This window comes from Dermacentor albipictus, chromosome 3 (genome assembly GCF_038994185.2).
Source record: "Dermacentor albipictus isolate Rhodes 1998 colony chromosome 3, USDA_Dalb.pri_finalv2, whole genome shotgun sequence".
Classification (NCBI taxonomy): domain Eukaryota; kingdom Metazoa; phylum Arthropoda; class Arachnida; order Ixodida; family Ixodidae; genus Dermacentor; species Dermacentor albipictus.
Window position 1 is genome coordinate 157,306,948 of NC_091823.1, and position 20,996 is coordinate 157,327,943.

Genomic DNA, 20,996 nt, shown 5'->3' on the forward strand with positions numbered 1-20,996 from the left:
TGCAGGTATGGTATTCGAGGATATTAAGTTAATGACTTTGGTGAAGTGCTACGAAGCAGATCATTTTGACAGTTGTATTCCAGTATGACGGGTTGCAGCGCACCAAACTGCGCAAATCGCACGGAAGGTGGAAAAGCTTTTTACACGGTGCCGTGCGGACGGACGATACCGGCCGGCTCCGGAAGGGACCAGGATATGCGAGGTCCGTTCGCCTTGTTTACAGAGGTGAGTTCGGCTTGTTTACACTAAAGTGGCATTTATCTAGAGTAACACTCCTGTACACTATTAAATGCGTACGCCTGGCATAAGGGGTTGCTCACTTGTCCAATTTTCGGTGCATATGTATAGCGCGACACAGACGCGGTACAAAGAAAGGACGACACGTCTCTGTCACGCTGCACATATACGCCAAGAGTTTCAGCTTACCAACTTGCTCAATTCGCTTTGTTGCTTGTACGATTGTTCTATGATGCGGCTACAGAAAAGTGTGTTCAGAACAGAGTAAATACTAGCAGGTACAATTTACCCGCTGCCCCCTGGCTTTTCTCTGCTCCGTTTTTAATATTTTTTTGCCGGCGTTCTGATTTTTCATGTAAACTCGATTGATGCGCTGGTGTTCATTGTTTTGTAGTAAGCGAAAATACCGTGGGCTCGCGCTTATGAGACAGCTGCGACAGGTTAAGCATTTACCACCCGCAATATGTTACTTCTTCGATCAGCCGTAGTCGACGTGAGGAATGTGAAATTATTTTTCTACGTTTAATAAGTGCTGTGTTATAGTAAATTAACCTGAGAAGTATGAAGAGATAAAGAAAAATGTGCTGTTATATTACAGTCTGCAATGTGTGAATCATTACTTTGCCAGTTTGTCATCTTATGTGATTAGTCCAATAAAAATAACCTATTGTTACTCTTAATAACTTGTTGCTTTTCCAGTGGCTTCGGATTCTGCCCCCCAAGGCTCCAAGAACCAGAACTCATCCACTGCTGCCACTAGCCATTGCTCATCCATTCCCTTGTAGGAAATAAATTTGATCTAGAAGCTCGTGCATCTTGAATCTTTTTCCACTTGCAGATTTGCTGCTACGATGCAGCAGTTCAGTTGGCGGTATGAAACGTAAAAGAAAACTTTGCATAAGTTGTGTGCATGTGAACATTTGAAATGCGTTTAAATTCACGTGTCTGCACCGCATATATCGAAAACGTGCAGCTGCTGTGAACGACGTTTAGTGACGAATAGCGGTCAATGGTCACTGACATAATTGCAGGCACGATAGTTCTGTTGGCGACATTCATTATTAGTTTCGTTTTGGCAGCCAAAATATGCTCACAATATTGTCTACCACATGTCTGTGAAGTTTTCTTTAAACACCCTTTAAAACGTTTCTTGTCTTCCGCCTCCGCGAGAAAACTTCTTAAGCAGGCTGAAAAACATTGCACCGCTTTTTCTTGCAAGGTGATGCGCATTCGCACCCGATCTTTCGAGCGGTTCGAGCCACGGGCGTAGTCAGGATTTTATTTCGAGGGACCGGAGGGGGGGGGGGGGCGTCCTATTCTTTATATGTACATTCGGGCGTGTGTCTGTATATGAGCGTGCATATATGTACACCAACTAAAATTTCGGGGGTTGACACCACTCCGACTACGCCAATCGTTCGAGCTCGGCCTGCATTAAAAAGTGCCATCCTGTTCAGCGCTTGCGTGCAGTTACCGCATGTAGCTTGTGACCAGCAGACAAAAAAAGCAAATGGAACACCGCGGGCATTTGCCTCCTGCGCGCGCGATGAGTGGCTCCACTGCAGAGCTGGATCACAAACCGGACCTATGCGCAACTCTGCTCCCTGCGGGAGCATATAGAGGAACACTGGGAACGGTTAAAGCCCCTTGATGATTTCAAAGTAGCGACACTCTCCTCCGCACGGCGCTTTCCTCCTCGATTCTCCTCACCCGCCGGCTGCGCACGGCGCGTTTTTTCTCCTGGCTCCCGCGGACGGGCCGCAGGATTCTATGGAGGCGTGTTATTTCGGGCCAGTTGTGCGCCCCAGTGGGGTTGAAAATTTTGAGAAATGCTAATACCAGCATGGATAATGCTGGAAGCAACGTTTATGAGGAGGTTGCTTTTCTCTTAAAGCCGTAGGAACGGGGTATAGCGATGTAAAGGGAGCTGTGAGGCGAGTTATATACTCCACACAATTTTTCTGCCACATGATCAGATGCTTTACTTCGTGCGTCTGCTCTAGTATTGCTTGTGACACATCCCTTTGTGTGTGGCTTAATAAGCGAAAGCCCTAGACTTCTGTTTGAAGGTCCCGTTGTGAGCTACAGAAAATATCACGTGACCGAAGGAAGGCAGGAAGCGAACCAAAGCATGTGCAGCCACGTATGAGAGATGATTATTGATTATTAAACTAATGATTGATTAGTTATTGGATTAAGATGAATTCGGGTGTATTAAGGAGGAACAAGGTGGTTTAAAGTTGATGAAGGTGCATTAGGGTGAATGACATTAGATTAAGGTGCATAAAGGAGGGCTAGGTTGGGTTGAGGTTGGTGAAAGTGCATTGAGGTGCATTAAGGACGATTATAGTGGATTAGGGGGGATTAAAGTGCATGAAGGATAAGGGTGGATTAAGGATTAAGGTCATTATGGTGGGCTAGGGTAAAATAAAGTGAATGAAGGAGGATTAGGGTGGACTAAGGTAGATGAATGTGGATTCGGGTGGATTAAGGTGAATTGAGGACGATTATAGTAGATTAGTGTGGAATAAAGAGAATGAGGAAGCATTAGGGATGATTAAGGAGGATAAAAGCGCATTAAGGAGATTAGAGCAGAATAAGGTCGATGAAGATGGATTAGGGTGCATTAAGGAGGACCTTCGTGGATTATGGTGGATTAAAGTGAATGAAGGAGAATTAAGGTCGATGAATATGGATTCGGGTTATAATGTGCATTAGGAGGATTATGGTAGACTAATCGGTCTTAATGCTCAAGGAACCCTAATTCACCTTAGTCCACCGTAATCTAGCTTAATACTCCCAATTCACCTTAATACAACCTACATCGCCCCTAATGCACCTCAGCCTACCCTATACGGTCTTAATCCTCCCTTATCAACCCTAATCCATCATATTCCACCTTAATCTTCCTTCAGCCACCTTAATCCTTCTTCATGGACCGTAATCCAAATTAATCCTGCCTAATAGTCACAATCTACCTTATTACACCATGATCCACCTCTATCAAACATAATCCAGCTCCATGGTCCCTAATCCATCTTAATATATCCAAATCCATCCTAATCGGTCATATTCCTCCATTATCAACCCTAATTCACCTTAATCCACATTAATCAACCTTAATCTTTCTTTATCCACCTTAATTCTCCCTAGTCCATCTTCATGCACCCTAATCGGTCTTAATACCCTTTCATCAACCCTCCACCTTAATCCACCATAATCCGCCTTAATCCTCCTCTACCCACCTTAATCTCTATTCATGCATCCTAATCCTTCTTAATGCACTCTAATCCACCTTAATCTTCTTTAATACACTCTAATCAAACTTAACCCTCCCTAATCTCCCTTATGTCAATCACTAATGATTCACGGCGGCTGCATTTCGACGGGGGCGAAAGGCGAAGACACCTGTGTACTTAGATTTATAGTCGGATACAACTTTAGAAAAAAGGGGGCGTTTACTCCTCCGACTCGGATGCACACGAGCATCCACCAATGGGCGCGCACTTTGGACTGTCATAAGCCGGACGGCCGGTGACCCCGCCGACGAAGAAGATGGCCGCCCGCGCTTCGAACTGGGCCAAGTCGCGTCAGCTATGCACTTCAGCGATAAATGCATTGTTTTATATAAGTACTTTTTCAATAGCAACTGGTTCATTTTAAGCTTGGAAAACGAGTAGTAGATACGCCATGTAAATGTGAACAAGCGCAAAAGCCATGCAGAGCTGCTCTTTCTACTTTTGCCACTTGCAATGAAGCTTAAGAGCAGACGACGGGCAGCGTTGTAGAAGGCACGGGATTATTTTTCTGTTGCTATCCGGCATGTGCTGTAGCACATGAGAGCTCTACTAAACCAGTCATCAAAATACAAAAGTTTTTATTTATACCGAGAATTGCGCGTTTCAGGAGCAGGATTTTTCGACCGGGACTATTTTATTCGCGGAGGCAATCGGCTGTCGCGCTTCGGTCATCTGGGCGGGGTCTCCCCTTTTTTCTAAAGTTGTATCCGACTATAGGTGCGCGTTAAAGAACCCCAGGTGGTCAAAATTTCCGGAGTGCTCCACTACGGCGTGCCTCATAATCAGAAAGTGGTTTTGGCACGTTAAACCCCATAATTTAATTTTTTCAATCACTAATGATTCATTAATTAACTTGGGTTATCATTATCTTATACAAGGGTGGACATGCTTTGGGTCACCTCTGGCCTTCCTTCGCCTTAAAACTTAAAAAAGAACTCAATGTTGCCTAGCTAACGCTCATCACCTGCAATACTACGGGTATACTTGCCACTAATTGTTTGAGGCCGCAAAGCGGAATCTATAATGCTGCACTTCCGACTGAATAACAACAGTTTGCGACGTGCGAGGTGATGGAGCCACCCCAGAATATAAAGCATACTGAGGACAACCCGCAACAAAAACGCTGGTGAGCAGGCCGGAAGAATAAAAAGAATGCAGCATTACGGCATACTTGGCAAGGGCTTTAAGATGCCTCAGCTCACAAACAACGCTGTTCTTTGTCGGAACAAAGTTCTTTCGGACAATGTCACGCAGCCACTGCTTCCTGCGCAAGCCGTCACGCTTTCCTTGTGGTATCATAAAAATGGCATAACCTTCTTCAGGCTTCTTGCGGCAGTTATATACGCTACAGCCAGGCATAGCGCTAGCACAGAGCAGGAAACACAGCGTACAACGTTCGCTACGCCGAGATAAAGCGCCGAGGCAGCCGTGCTCAGCAGGAAAATGGCGCGAACGAAAAACAAAAGCAAAACTCAAGATCGGTGCGTTTCCAAGGGCAACGGCAGGGAGACCAATCGTCGTGCAGAAAAACGGGAGCAAAACTGGTTGCCGCGGGGGAACGCGCAAGGGGCGAGGAGGAGGCGAGGAGGTAGCGCGGCGGCGGCAGAGTTCAAAGAGTGTCGCTACTTTCAAATTATCAAGGTACTTTAGGAACGGCGAGCTAACAGCGCCACCACCGAGCTGCGGCGGCAGCTGGCAGCATCCATTATTGCAAAGGGCGTATGGGAGTGTGGAGGAGCGAGTGAGTCGAGTCCGGCCCTGACCTGAGCTGTGGTCTCTAGAATATTCCAGGAACCATATCTGAGCTACCTGAGCGTACGCGCTACTATGGCCCCTAGAATATTGGCTAGTCTGCCGTCCGCTCGCCGCTCCGTAAGGAGCGGGCGGAACGCTTTCTGAATGAAAGCGCAGAGGGCGCTGCAAGCAGTCCTACTGCTACGCTCTTCGCTGTCGTTTGCTTGGCGGCCTGCATGCACCCCGGCGCGTTGGCGCGGGTGAGCTTACGTCTTCTGCATCTCCAGTTTTTTTACGAAGTCTCTCCAATGAAAGGACAACAAGAAAAGAAAAGCTAGAACATTTGAAAATGAGAAGATGAAAACAATTGCCTTTCGGCAATTGCGTTACATGGAGAACGCATGCTCAGCGGCCTTGGTAATTGCCTTTTGTTTTTAATAATTTATCTTCTTATTCCATAACATCTTGCCATTTCATCGGATGTTATGTGCCGTAATTTCTTTACACTGTTTTCTAAAGGTTCTTCATTCTTCTCTTTGTAAGTTTTAAGTTTTGATTTTGCCAGCGCCATTTTTTGGTCGTATACATCACGATGCCACCGTTGCTCTTATTCCGTTGCATTGGGGAGGGTACAGATTCCCTTTTTTATTATTGCAGGTGTTCTGTGGATGGGCGACTGGAAATTTGGGGGAGGCCGAATTTAAATTTGGGGTCGGCCAACTTGGAATTTCGGGTGGGCTAACTTAATTTTGGCGGTGTGACAACTGATATTTGTTGGTGGGCCAAGTGAAAGTGGATGGTATGTTTACGCACACTCGGACAACGTCAGTGGAGTTTCTGCTTATTTTTTATTTTTTTCCTGTTATTAGGTGGCATGTCTTCTTTTTGATTCTTTTGTTTCTTTGCTTATTCTGGCACCTTGTGCTTGGCACAATAAAAGAGGAAATGCCTTTCTTGGTTCTGTCTACATTTCGCAGCAAAAAGGGGAAAACATTAAGATCGCCATAGCTTTAGGGCATACGTATGTGTCGCTGCTGCTGCTGTACTGAAATATGACTCAGAGTGCTAAGTGGCGGATTTCTTCCGTTGCTGTACAGATGATTTCTGCACTCATGAGTGACAAGAAGGATCCTGTACACCGACCTAGCTACACCATACTTCACTTCCCTTTGATATTTCCCAGCATGCTCCCCGGCATCACAACCGCAATAAGGTGAGAAAACACTCCTCCCGTAAATATCGGTAAGCAGCAGCTTCGCGAGACACAGCTATGCAAGGTGTCGAGTGACTCATGTGTCCGCCACGTGTAGTACGGGCAGCTTTGACGGGGGCGCTGTACCCAGAATTTCCCTCAAGGGGCAGTCATTTATCCCCATCGCTATAGAGCTGTCGCCATCGTAGAGTTTCTCACTATATAGCATACGAAACTGTACGGTGGCCCTATGGCAGTGCGTTGGCAGCCCGAAAAGAATTAAGTTGTGGATTAGACTATAGAGTTTCCCGCAAAAAAAGAAAACATTCCAAAGGATCGCGACTTCGTAGAGTTTTCTGTAGCGCTGACTGGCGCCGATAGTCGGTCTCAGCTTGAAACCATCAATGTCGATGTGCCGGCCACGCCTGTGGCGGCGCTCTTCGCCGCGCCAGCCTTGTGACACGCCTCGTTGCCGGCAGGGCGCTGTTGCCCAGTTCTCCCCAGCCGTAGTTGCATTGCGTGCTTCGCCGCTCCACCGTGTGACGCCGTGTATTGTCGGAACACCGTCCTTGGAATTCCAGCGCGTAACCAGCGCGATCAATCATTCATTTATGTAGTGAAAATGCCCCCCCCCCTCCTTTTTTTTTGTGCCTGGCTCGCTCAGAGTTGTGTTCGAGTGCTCCTTTCCCAGCTAAGGCAATTCGAGGTGGAAACAGTCTTAACCTGATCAATTTTGTCGCTTCAGAAGATTTTGTCGCCTCCTTTGAGTTAAATCTATAACTGCTGCTTGCGTAATCTGTACTTGTGATATTGTTACGGGGATGTTGGGAGTATAGACAGACTGTATTTACTAATGGTCTATATAATATAATGGGTCCATACTTTGTAAATTATCTAAGTATATTGGGTCATTTCAAGTTCCGTTTAATTGTTTTGCGGGAAATGTGTTGCTCCTCATGCCACATCACGAAAACGGCTCACGGTATTGTAAAATATATACATAAATTAACGCGTAAATAAATAGGCTTACACTTAGCATAAAAAGCAGCTAATGTCGCCTATGATTCTGTTTTCTTTATTTTCACTTTCATGTGGCTGTTACAAAGCCTGCAAGCAGCTGAACAAATTGGAAGTATTCCATGAACCATAACCGTAAAACAATATCAACCAACACATCAAACGCCTTCGCGGAGTGCAAAGGCGTTTGATCTGTTGGTTGATGTCATTGTTTTACTGTTATGGTTCATTGAATAATTCCAATTCAAAGGCGTTTGATGTGTTGGTTGATGTCATTGTTCTACAGTTATGGTTCATTGAATACTTCCCATTTGTTCACCTGCCTGCAGGCTTGAGCGACCTTGCAGAATCACAACCCAATTTCCTGGGAAAGTTTCGAGCTGTTGGACTAACTTCGGTTGCCTGTAAATTTGTCAGGCACTTAAAAACACTGCCTGCACATGAATGGACCGTTGGACCGAATGAGCGTTCACTTTTGGTGAATCTGCAGGAAACAAGCTGTAGGAAATGTCGTCCTTTTCAACGACTAAACGAGCTGTTGTGGCTTCGTGTCTGTCTTTCATCTTGCAGAAACTATCAAATAGACGTGTTTGTCGCTATCGGGTACATTACGCAAAGCGACTCCAAGTCCGTGCAGTGTCGCATCGTGCCCCCGGTCTTGTATTCGGCAGAGTTATTGGAGCCTGCTTTCCTGAACACTATCTACCGCATACGTTTGGTAAGTCTTTTCACCAGTTCCATTCCATACTTGCACAACATATCCACGTTACAAGACAGAAAGAAAAAAAAAGCCGCCCTAACGCGACTACCGTCCCTTGGCGAATTGCAAAGGCTTTTGATGTGTTGGTTGATGTCATTGTTTTACTGTTATGCTTCATTGAATACTTCCAATTTGTTCACCTGCCTGCCAGTCAGTTTGAGTGTGACGCCGCGAGTGGCCCTTCTGTTCTTTTAACCACGCGAGCGAAAATAAGAATTGGCCGCTCTTCCCCTCTTCCAGCTCACACGCTTTCTTCTTCTGAAAGTCGCGACTGCTCTCGTCTTCTCAAGCCTAAACGTGTTGAAAGAACATAACTCCTCCCGTCTGTGACGTTCCCTGCCATAGAGCTGGCCACACGCTGCACTTTCCTTTACTCTTCTCCTTCTACTCTTTCTTCACAAATCCCTTTCCCCAATACCACGGTTGAGGTGATCATGAGTTTGTGAAACAGTTACCGCGGTTTTCACTTTTGTTCAGGGCCATTCCGCCTCTTAGCGGCGCGCACCTCCTCTGGTTATTTCCCGTCAAACGCGCAACTCTCCTCCGAACAGGCGCGCGTTCCCGTCCCCTTTGCACTCTCCCGAAGACGAGGAGGCGCTTGGGCGGACAAATTTAGCTAAGGTCCGGCTATTTTCCTGAGCAATCATTTCGGCTCAAGGGGAAGTTGCAAATCTTTAAGCAGGCTTTCCTTGGCATTCCTGTGGTCCGTTAAGTTAGGCATCCCGCCATCCAACCTGGAAATTTGCGTACTCCCGCAGCAGGAAATTTCGTCAATGCAGGGACTCTTGCAAATTTGAATGAATCTAAAAAGTCGCCTGTAATTATATTACCTCGCTACTGGCAGCAGCGTTCGCGATGGCTGACCACATGTTCAAGGTACCCCTACGTTCTCTTCTTGCGCTGTAAGATTAATCTGCAAGAACTTCGCGGCTTTGCAGGTCAGGGTGATAGCGAGCCTGCAGGCCGGAAAGAACGACTGGCCAGCTGCAACTGTCTTAGCGGTGTCCGTGGGAATGGGTGGTCGACACTACTTCCCGCTGTATCCGGACAGCCTGGACGGGACACCTGGGAATTTCTCTCTGGGACACCGCTGTTCACCGAACAACCTTCCCGCGAGCAAGCTCATAGGAAGCATTGTGGAGGTAGGCAGCCTGTACTTTTACATCTTCGTGGGAAAATGTGCCACTCGTAGGTGAGCCTTCGATTTGGCCATTTTTTGCAGTCTTCAACGTGACAGGTATGTATGAAGGGACTAAGTGACATTTTCTATCTCCGCTTTGGCAAATTCGTCTCAACCTGCCTTAGTGACGTTCGCGTTGCTACGGGGTGTACCACTTTGTTTGCAATTTTCTCATTTTACCGAATCAGTGGTCGACAAGCTACGTGAATCTAATGGTTGGACAATTTTTAATCACCAAGTGGAAGGCCTAAGCTATGCATATGAACTGCCAGCTAGGTCATTTTTTTTTTCCGTCCAGGAGCTCATGTTTGCTGCGCGCAATATGCTCGGTGCAAAAAAAAGAGAATTTTAAAATACGGAAGCACCCACTCGAAGATAAGAGAACGGTCACCATACCTACTTTCATCAAAGCAACCCTTCAGAAAACGTGCACAGATCAACTGCCTTCTAACTTCAGACTCCAACATACCCGTACCCACCACGGCAGCTATTCTTCCTCGTTTTCAAACATTTGTTAAGGCATATTGAAGGAGACTACACGTACATCGAAAGTTCCCAGTAACGCAGCAAGCAAGGAGCTTACTCCCATGCAGGCTGTCGCCTACATTCACGCATTGTCTCATAACATTAACAAGATAGCATCTCGTGATAATGTTAGCGTTGTCATGTCTGCACCTTGTAAACTGTCACACGTTTGCGCCACGCCAGCAAAAGAGGGCACGTAACACAACACCTGTGACCAGGCTTAAGAAGTGTGTGTAGCCTATCTCATCTCAGTTGTGGGAAAGGATGCATCGGGCGTAATAGTCAGTGCTTTAGCACTCGCGCGCCACTTAATGGCAAGATTGGTTTCGGTAGCCTAATTGCCCCACCTTGTAAGGGATGTGGATGTTTTCTGCAGTTTACTTAAATCGCATTTTTAGGCAGAGCTAAAGATCAGTCAGAGAGGGAGGTAATATAGGTTTATTGGAGTAGCCAAAGGTGTGACGCCTGTGTTAGCATGCCGTCTTTATCCCTCTTCGATAAGAAACTGCTTTTTCTTAATAACTATCTGCGCAAGTCTATTAGGTGACCAACGTGCACTCGCATTTTCTTATTGCTACTGTTTTTGTAGCATATCCGCCTTGACAACGTGACTGAAATATGCACAAAAAGCGGATTCTCGTATTGAATAAAATCAGTTGGTTGTTCGCACCCGTCCTATTGTCGTTCGGTCGGTATCTGGTTCGCGGCTTGTATTTCCTTGAGTATGAGATTTCTATGTGGACAGTTGGTTTAGCTGAGGTGTACACATAAGCTAAACGAATCAGTTTAGGTTTGTTCTACATTCGGGTTCAATCGATCCTCAGTTTTCAATTTTTACAACGCCGGCAACACGTTTATGTTCATAGCGAATCGAATCAAATGGGCTCAATCTTGGAGATGTCTGATACCAAAGCAAAGTAACCGATAATCGGGCTAGAGTATTCACGTAGTCTCAGTACTGACATGATGAAAGGTGACGAAAAAGTATACGGGGTGTTTTATTGTTTTATTTGCACTAACCCAATTTTTACAAATCATCTGGGGGCATATACGACAAAAAACCGCTCATTGAGGTGCACAATGCTACGTGAGAAATGCATATTGTCTAATTGACAAATTTGCACTAATCAGCCTTTTCGATTTTTTACGTAAGCGCACAATTTGTAAGACACAAATTGGTACCAGTGCTTTTCCAAGCTACATCCATTTGAAAGGAATCTTGAAACTGGCATCAATTTTAAGATAACAGCTGCCACACTTGCGGCAAAAGGCATTGTTTTTCCACATGCTTCTTTTATAAAGCGCCTCTTGATGCATTCAAGCTCAAAGATTACTGGAACACTAAATGCCAAATCACATGCACGCGATTTCCGAGCGGCAGCGAAAAACGACGGTGTCGAGCAACAGGTCTTGCCGTCGCGGAGGGCGGTTCGTCGCTGTCGCTTGTCGCGGCGCCGGTTCTTGACGAGCCAGAAAATTTCGCTCGACGCCCAGAAGTCCATGCGGCGACTTCAGCCGAGGACCGCGTGATTGCGCAACAACGTGGCAGCAACCAGTCCGCCCTTGTCCGCGCGCGCTTCGGTCTGAATTCGCTGTTACTAGTCGCTCGTTCCTGTGACCGCAAAACATAAATAGAATAATCAGCGATCGCTTCTGATCTCAAGCTGGAGCCCAAGCGTCGACATCGCCTTGTCGCTATTACTTGTTTAGTTGTAATAATAACAACATAGTTTATTACTGACGTGAGTTGTTTGTATTGATGATATTAGGCCTGAGAAGCCACCGAGAGCCGCAAAAGTGTTTTGAGTTTGCTGACCAGATGGCGCCAGGTCATCTGGTCAGCAAACTGGTGATGACAGCATAGTAAAGCTAGATGTAATCCACCTTGTTTAAAAACGTGGGACTCTTGGAACGTTTGCGATTTTTACGCCACAACTTTTAGGCACCCGTTCCTGTGTTGAGCGTCGGCGTTCCTCAGTGTTGTATACAGGATGGAAGACCGACACGGCCAGACGATGAATCTCATAACGACACGTTTAATAGTCCCTCAGATGTGTTCTTTGTAAAGTTGAAGAAGCACGCGCTGCGGCATCGCCGACCACGTGCCGTCACGGGGAACTACCTGGCTTCGCTTTCACCGGATGGCAGCATCAACAACATCTGCCCAATGGAGCAAGCGAAGTTCGCTGCCAGCAGGTGGCTTCACGCACCTCCCGCTTCTGGTATGCATGTGGGAAGTGTCTTCGCAACACGAAAGAGCGTCTGCGTCACCTTCACTGATACTCGCACTTTCTAAGTTGGTGTTAGCAGGGGGATACTCAACTGGCTGGGTTCTATTCCGGCGTATGGCACTGGTGCCTGTGTTAACCCAGTAGGGCCCAGGCTCGTCGGTTGGGGCTTGTACTGTCATATTGCACTTGAGGTGTGTCCACCAGACGCCGTCTCTATAGAAAAGCTCTGGCAGGTCGCGGACTCCGTGGCGTCTGTCGAAGAAAGTCTTCGAAAGACGCCATGGAGTCCGCTTTCCTTTGACTTTCCAGTATTGTTATTCGAAGTTCCAAAGGCTCTCTTGATGTGGAAGTTGGGGTGTCAGCATGGTGGAAATTAGAGGAAGCCTGGTTCTTCGCCAACGACCCACGAGTTTTTTTTTTTCCGCAGGACTATATGCATTCTTCATCCTGAGGATAGTGAAAGCTAGACGTAATGTGCCTTAAACGGTAGTCTTGAGCGAAGACTGAAAACTCAGTCGACGAAAACTCCGAGCCATTTTCAGGATTTCGTGGAATTCCGTGGAGTGCAATAATGACTTGGGGCGCTATAACGTAAAACTGGTGGCTAGAACGAAAAACTATTCGAAACTTTTGTATTCCAATTCTGCAATCAGCGCTCCGCGATTCGTCGAAAACATTTTTGGACCAGGCCAACCTCACCTGTCTGTCACGCGACGTCACGAAAACCGCGACAGCTCCCCGTCTGATATGGCGTCTACACACTGATTATGCGTGATTTGACCGACAAAAGAAAAATAGTTAATTCTGATTCGACACCTTTTCGCCGTCAACCCTCGTCTGTTGGTGAAAAGTTTTCTGGCTGCACCCACTTCACCTGCCTCCCACGCGACGTCACAAAAGTGCAAAATCTCACCGCGTCAAAGTGACGTGTACGCATTAAAGATGCATTAATATGCCGAAGAAAACTGAGTTTTCTTCTGAAAAGCAGAAGGCTGCCCATTCCAAAAGGAATAAAATTGGAGGACGCTTAAGCTTCGCCTTCAAGAGTGGGACGCGACAGCGTTCCCGCCGACCCGCCAAGGGGTATAAGACAATGCGCTACGGCACAGCAATCACTTACGATGCGCCCCGCATCGGACTTAGCGCCCACCTATCACGCGGTGAACGTCGAGCAACGCAGCGTTCGGCGCGACAACGAAACGTGCGCCTGAGCGAACGAAACGAACCAAAGAACTCGGTGTCTCGGAGGGGAAACGATCTACGCCAGCCAAACGTCGTGATCGGCACGGGCAGAGAGATAGATAGTAATCTAAACCGGAAGCACGGCGAAGCGTCGTCAGGGGAGAGGGAGTCCCGCGACGCGCCTGGCAGCGGTCCCAATGCGCGCGCGGCGCGCCTCCTGTCGGGGCAGCGCCGTACATTGAGAGGAGGGGGTCTTCTGTGTTTGCCGCAAGATGGCTCTGCGTGTGCGGAAAGCGCAAAAGAAATGCGGCGGAAACGCACTTCGCAACTCGTGTAATTGTGACTTCTGTACGTTACATGTTCATAATTACCGATATACACCGCAGTATAACTTTCCACGGCTGGTTTCGAAGGCAACACCGCATTCACTAGAGGCGCGTTTGCACCGCTTGGAAGCATCGAACTCGTGGCTGAGTGGTAGCGTCTCTGTCTCACACTCCGGAGACCCGGGTTCGATTCCCACCGGGCCAATCTTGGAAGTTGCTTTTTATTTATGAAGCGCCTGCCGTGATTTATCGCTCACGGTCAACGCCGCCGACGCCGACACCCGACGCCGACGACACCGGCTTTTCTGCGACACGAGCTCCTTAACGCTATCGCGTTAAAAGATGGCTGCCGCTGATCGCTCAGCCACTGGTTGCTCGCACCTACCGGAAAGCATGGGTTTATTTTCGTATAATAAAGCCTTTTGAGTGTCCGTGTAACGTTTTCGAGCACTTTCGGCACGTTTACGACCTCATTCTGCCAACTCTTCTTTCCTGAGGTTCCGTTTTAGTGTCATTGTTAGGCTTGCGTTGCATGCCACCGCGATTTTCGACCAGCCACCGCCAGATAAGTAAGGGAAAGCGGACCAATCGCAGACGCCGGCACCACCCTCTTCATCCGGTTATCGATTTTCAGTGCAGTGGCTCGGCCCCATCGAATTCCTCTCTGCTTGAGCGTGCCCCTCACCTCTTGTCAGCCAATTAGATAAGACAAGCCGCTCAGTGTAGGCAACGTTATTCGTTTTTAAAACAAACAAATGTGACCTCCTATGAACGAGGAGAGCATTTGTTTGGTCTGTTCGGACAACACTGCGGGTGACAGCCCGGTGGTTGCGTCGGCGGTTCAGCGTATCTTGAATAATAATCGGTAGCTATCAACCCACCACTGGCTCTTAAAGTGAAACACGTCCAGTGCAAAAGGTGCGGGGGTCTTTCTGGAAAATCGCAGCCTTTGGTGCTATTTTGCTGTTAAAACTTGTTTCGACGTATTCCGGACATTGCTTCACCCTGGACGTGACGTCAGCTGGGCCACCAGACTTTATCTCTGCTTCTCGGCTTTGCCATGCCGAAATGTCCTTCCTCTAAGAGTAATAGAATTTCTGTTTGGGAAGAAGCAGGGACGACAACTCGAGCAGCGTAGAGGAGTAATTCGTTATCTAGAGTGAGCTGGTGTCGATGCTCGTAGACTAGCTTTAGGTCCACAAATAAATCACACCTGGAGGGCCAATCTTTCTTGCTCAACTGGCGAAGTTCTGCACAAACAAGATCGGATGCCTTTAACGATTGAAGGCAGTGTTCCTTTATGGGAATAGATGTTTTCAAAGAGCGTACGAAAGCATCCAAGTTTTCTTCGAGCTCTGTCTTCTGGTGTTCGTAGAGCTGCTCTGGAAAGAGTGACTGCGGCTAGAAGATTTTTGCCTGGAAAATATGCACTCTCCGTTCTGGTATCGTATCATTCCCAACTTTATCCTCTCCAGCCTAAGCGTCAGGTCGTCAAGGCTCTTCAAAGGTAAGATGGGAACGAACGGCTTGTGATCGATTCAAGCCATCTCCAGCTTCAACAGCTTGCCAACAACATAATCGCTAAACTTGTCACATGCCCAGACTAAAGCAAATGCGTCTTTCTCGATTTGAGCGTGACGCTTCTCGGTCTCTGAGAGTAATCTTGAGGCATACCCTATGACAGAAAACTTGCCGTTCGTTTGGTTCTGCTGGGTTAATGACCCAAGTCCGAAGGGCAAAGCATCTGCAGTGACCGCTATTTCTCTCGCTGGATCGTAAACTCCAAGGACAAGGCGAGACGAGAGCACCGACTTCCTTCTGTTGAACGCCTGCTGTTGTGGAGCATAGCAAGCGAACTCATACTTCTTTGAGAGCAAATGAATAAGTGGTTGCAGGACTTCACAGAGATTGGGAACGAATCTGGCAAGGTATCTTGCCTTGCGGAGAATGCTCTGGAGCTCGGTTCAGCTTCGTGGGCTCTCCGTTTTTTAATATGACTTCAAACTCCTTTTCGTCGGGTCATATTCCGTTGCTTAAATGATATTGCGCGACAAAAAAAATCGACACGGGCGTGAGAGAAGACGACACACCAAGCGCAATTAATGAGAGCAGCATTCCGGGCAAGTTGGTAATCCATTGCTTAAATGATATTGCGCGACAAAAAGAAACGACACGGTCTTCTCTCACGTCCATGTCGTTTTTTTTTTCGTCGCGCAATATCAGTTAAGCAATGGATTACCAACTTGCCCGGAATGCTGCTCTCAATGCTTTCATATTCCGTCTTGGTCTAGCCACTGTGCAAGGGACGTAAGCAGCTGAACATTAAACAAGTATTTGCTTTCGTTCAAAGTCACTCCAGCCTTGACGAGTAGCTGAAGCACATTTCTGGGTGTCTCTGCGCTCATGCTTATTCGAATCCCCGATAAATATGTCATCCATGTGACAGACAACACTGTTTATGCCTTTTAAAATGCATTACATCTGTTTCTGGAAGTGTTGAGGAGCAGACGCAATTTCAAACGGTAACCGGTTGAAACAGAAGCGCTCGACAGGTGAGATGAACGTGGTGAGCGTTTTATAATCTTCACAAAGCGGAATTTTCCAAAATCCAGAGTTAGCGTCCAGTTTGGAGAACACTTTGGCCCCGTGAAGTACTTCGAGAGTGGGCTCCACGGAAGGGATAGAATGCCATTCATAACGTGGCGGTTCACTTCTGTAAAGTCCACACAGATTCTCACCTCTCCGGAGGGTTTTGGGACGATTACCATTGGTGAACACCACTTAGTCGGCCCATGAACAGGTGATATGACGCTGATCTTCTGCATTCTTTGTAGTTTCAACTTTGTCGTTTCGTATAAAGGGATCGAGATGCACCTCAGAGAGCTAAGCGTGAAAAGTTTTGCACCTGCTTGCAACTGAATCAAGTGTTCTCTGTGCAGCTTTCCGAGTACCTAAAACAACTGTAAAATTGTTCTTTCGGGTTCAGTTTCTCAGCAATACTGTTTACAAATGTCAACACCTCGAGTTCTTTGATTGCTGGTTTGCCTAGCAACGGAGTGCGGACCTCATCTAGGACGTAGACATCTTTAGTAGTCGTGCGGTCGCGGTAGATGAGCTTGAGTTGTGCTACCCCTGCGGCTCGAAGAAGCTTTCTAGCGAGGAGGAGCTGAGAGAAAGGTCTCTTGAGTGTCAAGAGTATGTGCCTTGGGACGACGGTTTCGTAGGCGCCAGTGTAAATTTTGAAGTCTACTGGCTAGCCTTGAACCATGGCTGTCGCCTCCCACGCTCCAGCATCCCACATCTTGAATTCCTCGAGGATACAGGCTTCTAAGGTTACTTGTTGGGTTTCAACACAATCGAGGCTCCGCGACATGCATGCGGAGGCGTAATGACCCTTTTTTCAACAATTCTGCAGGCTTCTGAGCGTGCTATGCAGAGAGTGTGAGGGTGATCCTCTTGACCACACCAAGGCATATTTCCTGTACCCTGTTTTTACGGGAGGATGAAGATCGCTGGTTTCCGCCGCGTGAATAGCGGCGGCTTTTCACCTGTTTGAAACAACTGGTTTGGGGACCGGATGGAACTTTGTTCACAGATAGCACTTTCATGTGCAGCTCGGCTGGTTGCTGACGGACGCTCTAGATCTGGCGGACGGACTCAAGAGCCTTCTGATGAGAGGTCTGCGTTTATCTGTTTATCTTTTATTCCCACTACCAGGCAGTCGTGCTCCAACTCCACTCGAAGAGAGCTGAACTAACAAGCTTTCGAAAGTGTGTGAAGCGCAGTAACGAAATCTTCGGCCGACTCACCCTCTTGTTGCACCCTGCTGTTGAATCTGGCTCGTTCAAAGATCACGTTGCGTCGCGGGATAAAGTATTTATCGAACTGCTCCACGACTGCTTCGAATTTCTTGGAGTTCTCTTCAGAGAGAGCAAAAGTGGCGTAGATTTCCTCGGCCCGCTCGCCCATGGTGTAGAGTAGCGCGTTTACTTGATGGTTCTCGGGCTGAACGCAGAACCAGGCATGAAGAGGTTCGATAACGTTGAAATCTTTTTTTGTACTTCGACCACTATTGTTGAGTAGACCATAAATATGACCGCTTTGACGCAAACAAGGAAGGACAGAAGGGAACAAGGGGAGCGCCAAAGCGACCATATTTATGGTTTATTCAATAATAGGAACCGACTCGCCCAGCAACATGTACTTCTGGATTCGACCAATAGTTCGGCGATGAAAAGTTGAAGGCGTCCGGCTGTCGAATTACGAATGACGCCATGGCCTTGAATGTTGGGCGGTCGCGTTGCAAGAGTTCCGAGATGTGCGTATTGGGAGCAGCTCACCGGAGTTTCCTTGCTGGCGTCATCCTTCGCACGGAGGATGACTAGGAGTAGATGTCCGATGATAGCACCTGTTCTTCTGGCACCAGATTGTAGCCAGGAGGGAAGAGCGAGACGGCCAGACAAGGAGTGACATAACCACACGTTTAATAGCCTCCCAGACGTGTTCTATCTAAAGAAGGAGCACGCGCTGCCAGATCGCCGACCATGCGCCGTCACGGGGAACTATCTCGCCCCGCTTTCACCAGATGGCAGCATCTACAACACTCGGCGGTATAACGGAGTGAACGAGCGCACCGAAAAATGAAAGAGTGACCGCGGAGCTCGGCGAGGGACAAAATGCAGCGAGAGCAAAGGGGGCGCGAGGAGGAAAGCGGAGGAAGCCACCTTGAAGCAGCACCAGATGGCGCTCAAGTCCGTGCATCCGCCCACATGAGCTATGAACTGAGAACACAACTAGGTCTGGAAGAAATGGAGGCGGAGTCGGAATGCTCATCCATCAGGGAGCCCAATGGAAAAGAGTAAACTCAAAACGTCAAGAGAATGTTTGGTTATCAGGAACAATCAGCGGGAAGAACTTGGCAGGGCCTAATGTATTTGTGGACCGGAAATAATTGCACAGAGAAGAATCAAGAGTTAGTGGAATGCATAAGTGCTGATATTAAGGGTTTCAGGAATGATGCCGAAATTATCCTATTAGGTGTCATGAATGCCCACGTACAGGATCTAGATAGCTATACTGAAAACAGTGGGAAGTCAATGCTAGGTCTTTGTGAGCAACATAACCTCGTTATCGTGAATACAGGGCCCAAGTGAGAAGGACAGATAACGTGGGAAGTGGGAAACCGCCACTCGACCATTGATTACTCTCTGATAACAGAAGGAATTTATGATAAGTTGAGCGAAACGGTCTTTGACGAGGAGGGGTATGGTAGCATAGGGAGCGACCATAAACGCATAATTTTTACGTGAGATATGTATTTGGGAAAGAGAGCAAGGAGTGCAAAATTGCCAGTCCAAATTTGAACGCTGAGCAAATACCAAATATAGCCACAAGAGTCGAGGAAGAACTTTGGAAATGGCCAAGTAAAGAATGGAAATATAGTGAGCTAAGTGTAATAACGACGGAGATACGGAAAGAGAAACAACATATTCGTTGGACAGGAAAATAGAAATCGAAAAGCTGGTCGAACAGGGAGTTACGCGAAGCGATCGCCCAACGACGGAAATCATACCGAGATCACAGGCAGGCAAAGAAGGCGCAGTTGCCGCAAGATGAAGAGTCCAGTAAATGGGAAATATACCGGGAGAAAAAGTCTGTCGTTCAAAGAGCATGAAAAAGAACCAGATGGAAAAGGAGCTGGTACTGACTAATTTCAACTTGAAGAAAGCTGAAGAAAAAATTCATAAGCGTACAACGACCTGGCTAGATGAGGTTGCCGTTAGGCTGATCAATGAACTAGGACCAAGAGGTAAGGTAGCTCTGGTGAAAGCAGTGGAAAAAACTTTAAAAGATAGAAGGATACCAGACAGTTGGCGACAAAGTAAAATGAATATAATTTATAAAGGTAAGGAGGAGAAATCTAGACTTCACTCGTATAGACCGTTGACCATTAAAACTGTATTATGCAGGTTAGCAATGCAAGCAATAAGTTAAAGCTGCAAGCATGGGTAGAGAATAATAGCATTTTGGGAGAAATTCAGAATGGCTTCAGAATAGGTAGGCATTTAGATGATAACTTATTTGTTGTTACTGAGTGTATTGAATTATCAAGAGTAGGAAGCGGACCGTTATATGTGGCCTTTTTATGCAGAGTAGACCGCAACATTAAGCGGGATATTCTGGAAGGGGAAGGCTTATTTAGGCGACGATTACCTACAGTTTGACAGAGCTTTACCTAGAGAATACCGTTTGCGTAGAATGAAAAGGGATGAGGAGCGAGGAGAAACTTCATATCAACAAGGCACTGAGGCATGGATGCCCTTTATCCCCACTGCTGTTTATAATGTACATGGTGAGGGTGCAGAGGGCGCTAGAAGGAAGTAATATCGGGTTTAATCTCTCATACAAACAGGCGAGTACAGTACTAGAGCAGCAGCCTCCAGGTTTATTTTATGCGGAAGAGATTGTGTTGCTAGCTAACAAACAAAGTAATTTGCAACGTCTAGCTAGTATCTGTGGACAGGAAGGCGACAATTCGGGTTTCAAATTTAGCGTTAGAAAATCAGGTGTTATGGTATTGAATTAAAACAGTGAACAGACAGGGGCAACACAAGGCCAGGAAATACCTCGAGTAAAAGAATATAAATATCTTGTTATATTGATAAACGAAGGCAATAGATATATGTAAACACAGGAAAAAACATAACAGTAAAGGGGAAGAGAAATGAAGAACGGAGCGCAATTGGGATACAATAGGTATGAGGTGATGCGGGGTATGTGGAAAGTGTAATGATTCCAGGACTTACTTTTGGAAATGCGGTTGTTTGCTTTAGATCACGTGTACAATCAGGGCTCGGTGGCAACCAAAGGTCAGTCGGACGCCTCGCATTGGGCGCTCACGAGAAGACTACAAATGAAGTTGTGCAGGGTCATATGGGCATAACAAGTTTTAAAGTGAGGGAAGCTCACAGTAAAATTGATTATGAAGAACGGCTGAGGAATATCGAAGAAAGTACATGGGCTGGGAGAGTGTTGAGGTATTTATACATAAAAAACATTGATTCACAGTGGAGGAAAAGAACTAGGAAGCTTACCAGCAAGTATGTGGCCTGTGGGACGAGTAACATAGCAACAAAGAGCGTCAAGCGAAGAGTCAGAGAGGCTGAAGTAATCTCATGGCCGGCGGCAACGTAAAAGAAACCTGCTATGAGTAACTACTTAAGAGGGAAAAAGGAAATAAGGAAAGAAACCATTTATGAAAACTCGAAGGGAAGCTCATTAGAAGCGAGATCAGGATGCCTTAGAACACGCAC

At 46.9% G+C, this 20,996-nt stretch overlaps 1 protein-coding gene across 1 annotated transcript in view; it reads left to right on the forward strand.

The window, feature by feature from the left end:
- The window catches only part of LOC139057006 (uncharacterized), a 92,881-nt gene that overhangs the window by 60,315 nt on the left and 11,570 nt on the right, over positions 1–20,996 (forward strand). Inside the window, exons 5-7 of the mRNA XM_070534809.1 lie at positions 6,368–6,483; positions 8,050–8,197; positions 9,178–9,381. Of these exons, the coding sequence (XP_070390910.1) occupies positions 6,368–6,483; positions 8,050–8,197; positions 9,178–9,381 (468 nt within the window). The remainder of the gene's footprint in view (positions 1–6,367; positions 6,484–8,049; positions 8,198–9,177; positions 9,382–20,996) is intronic.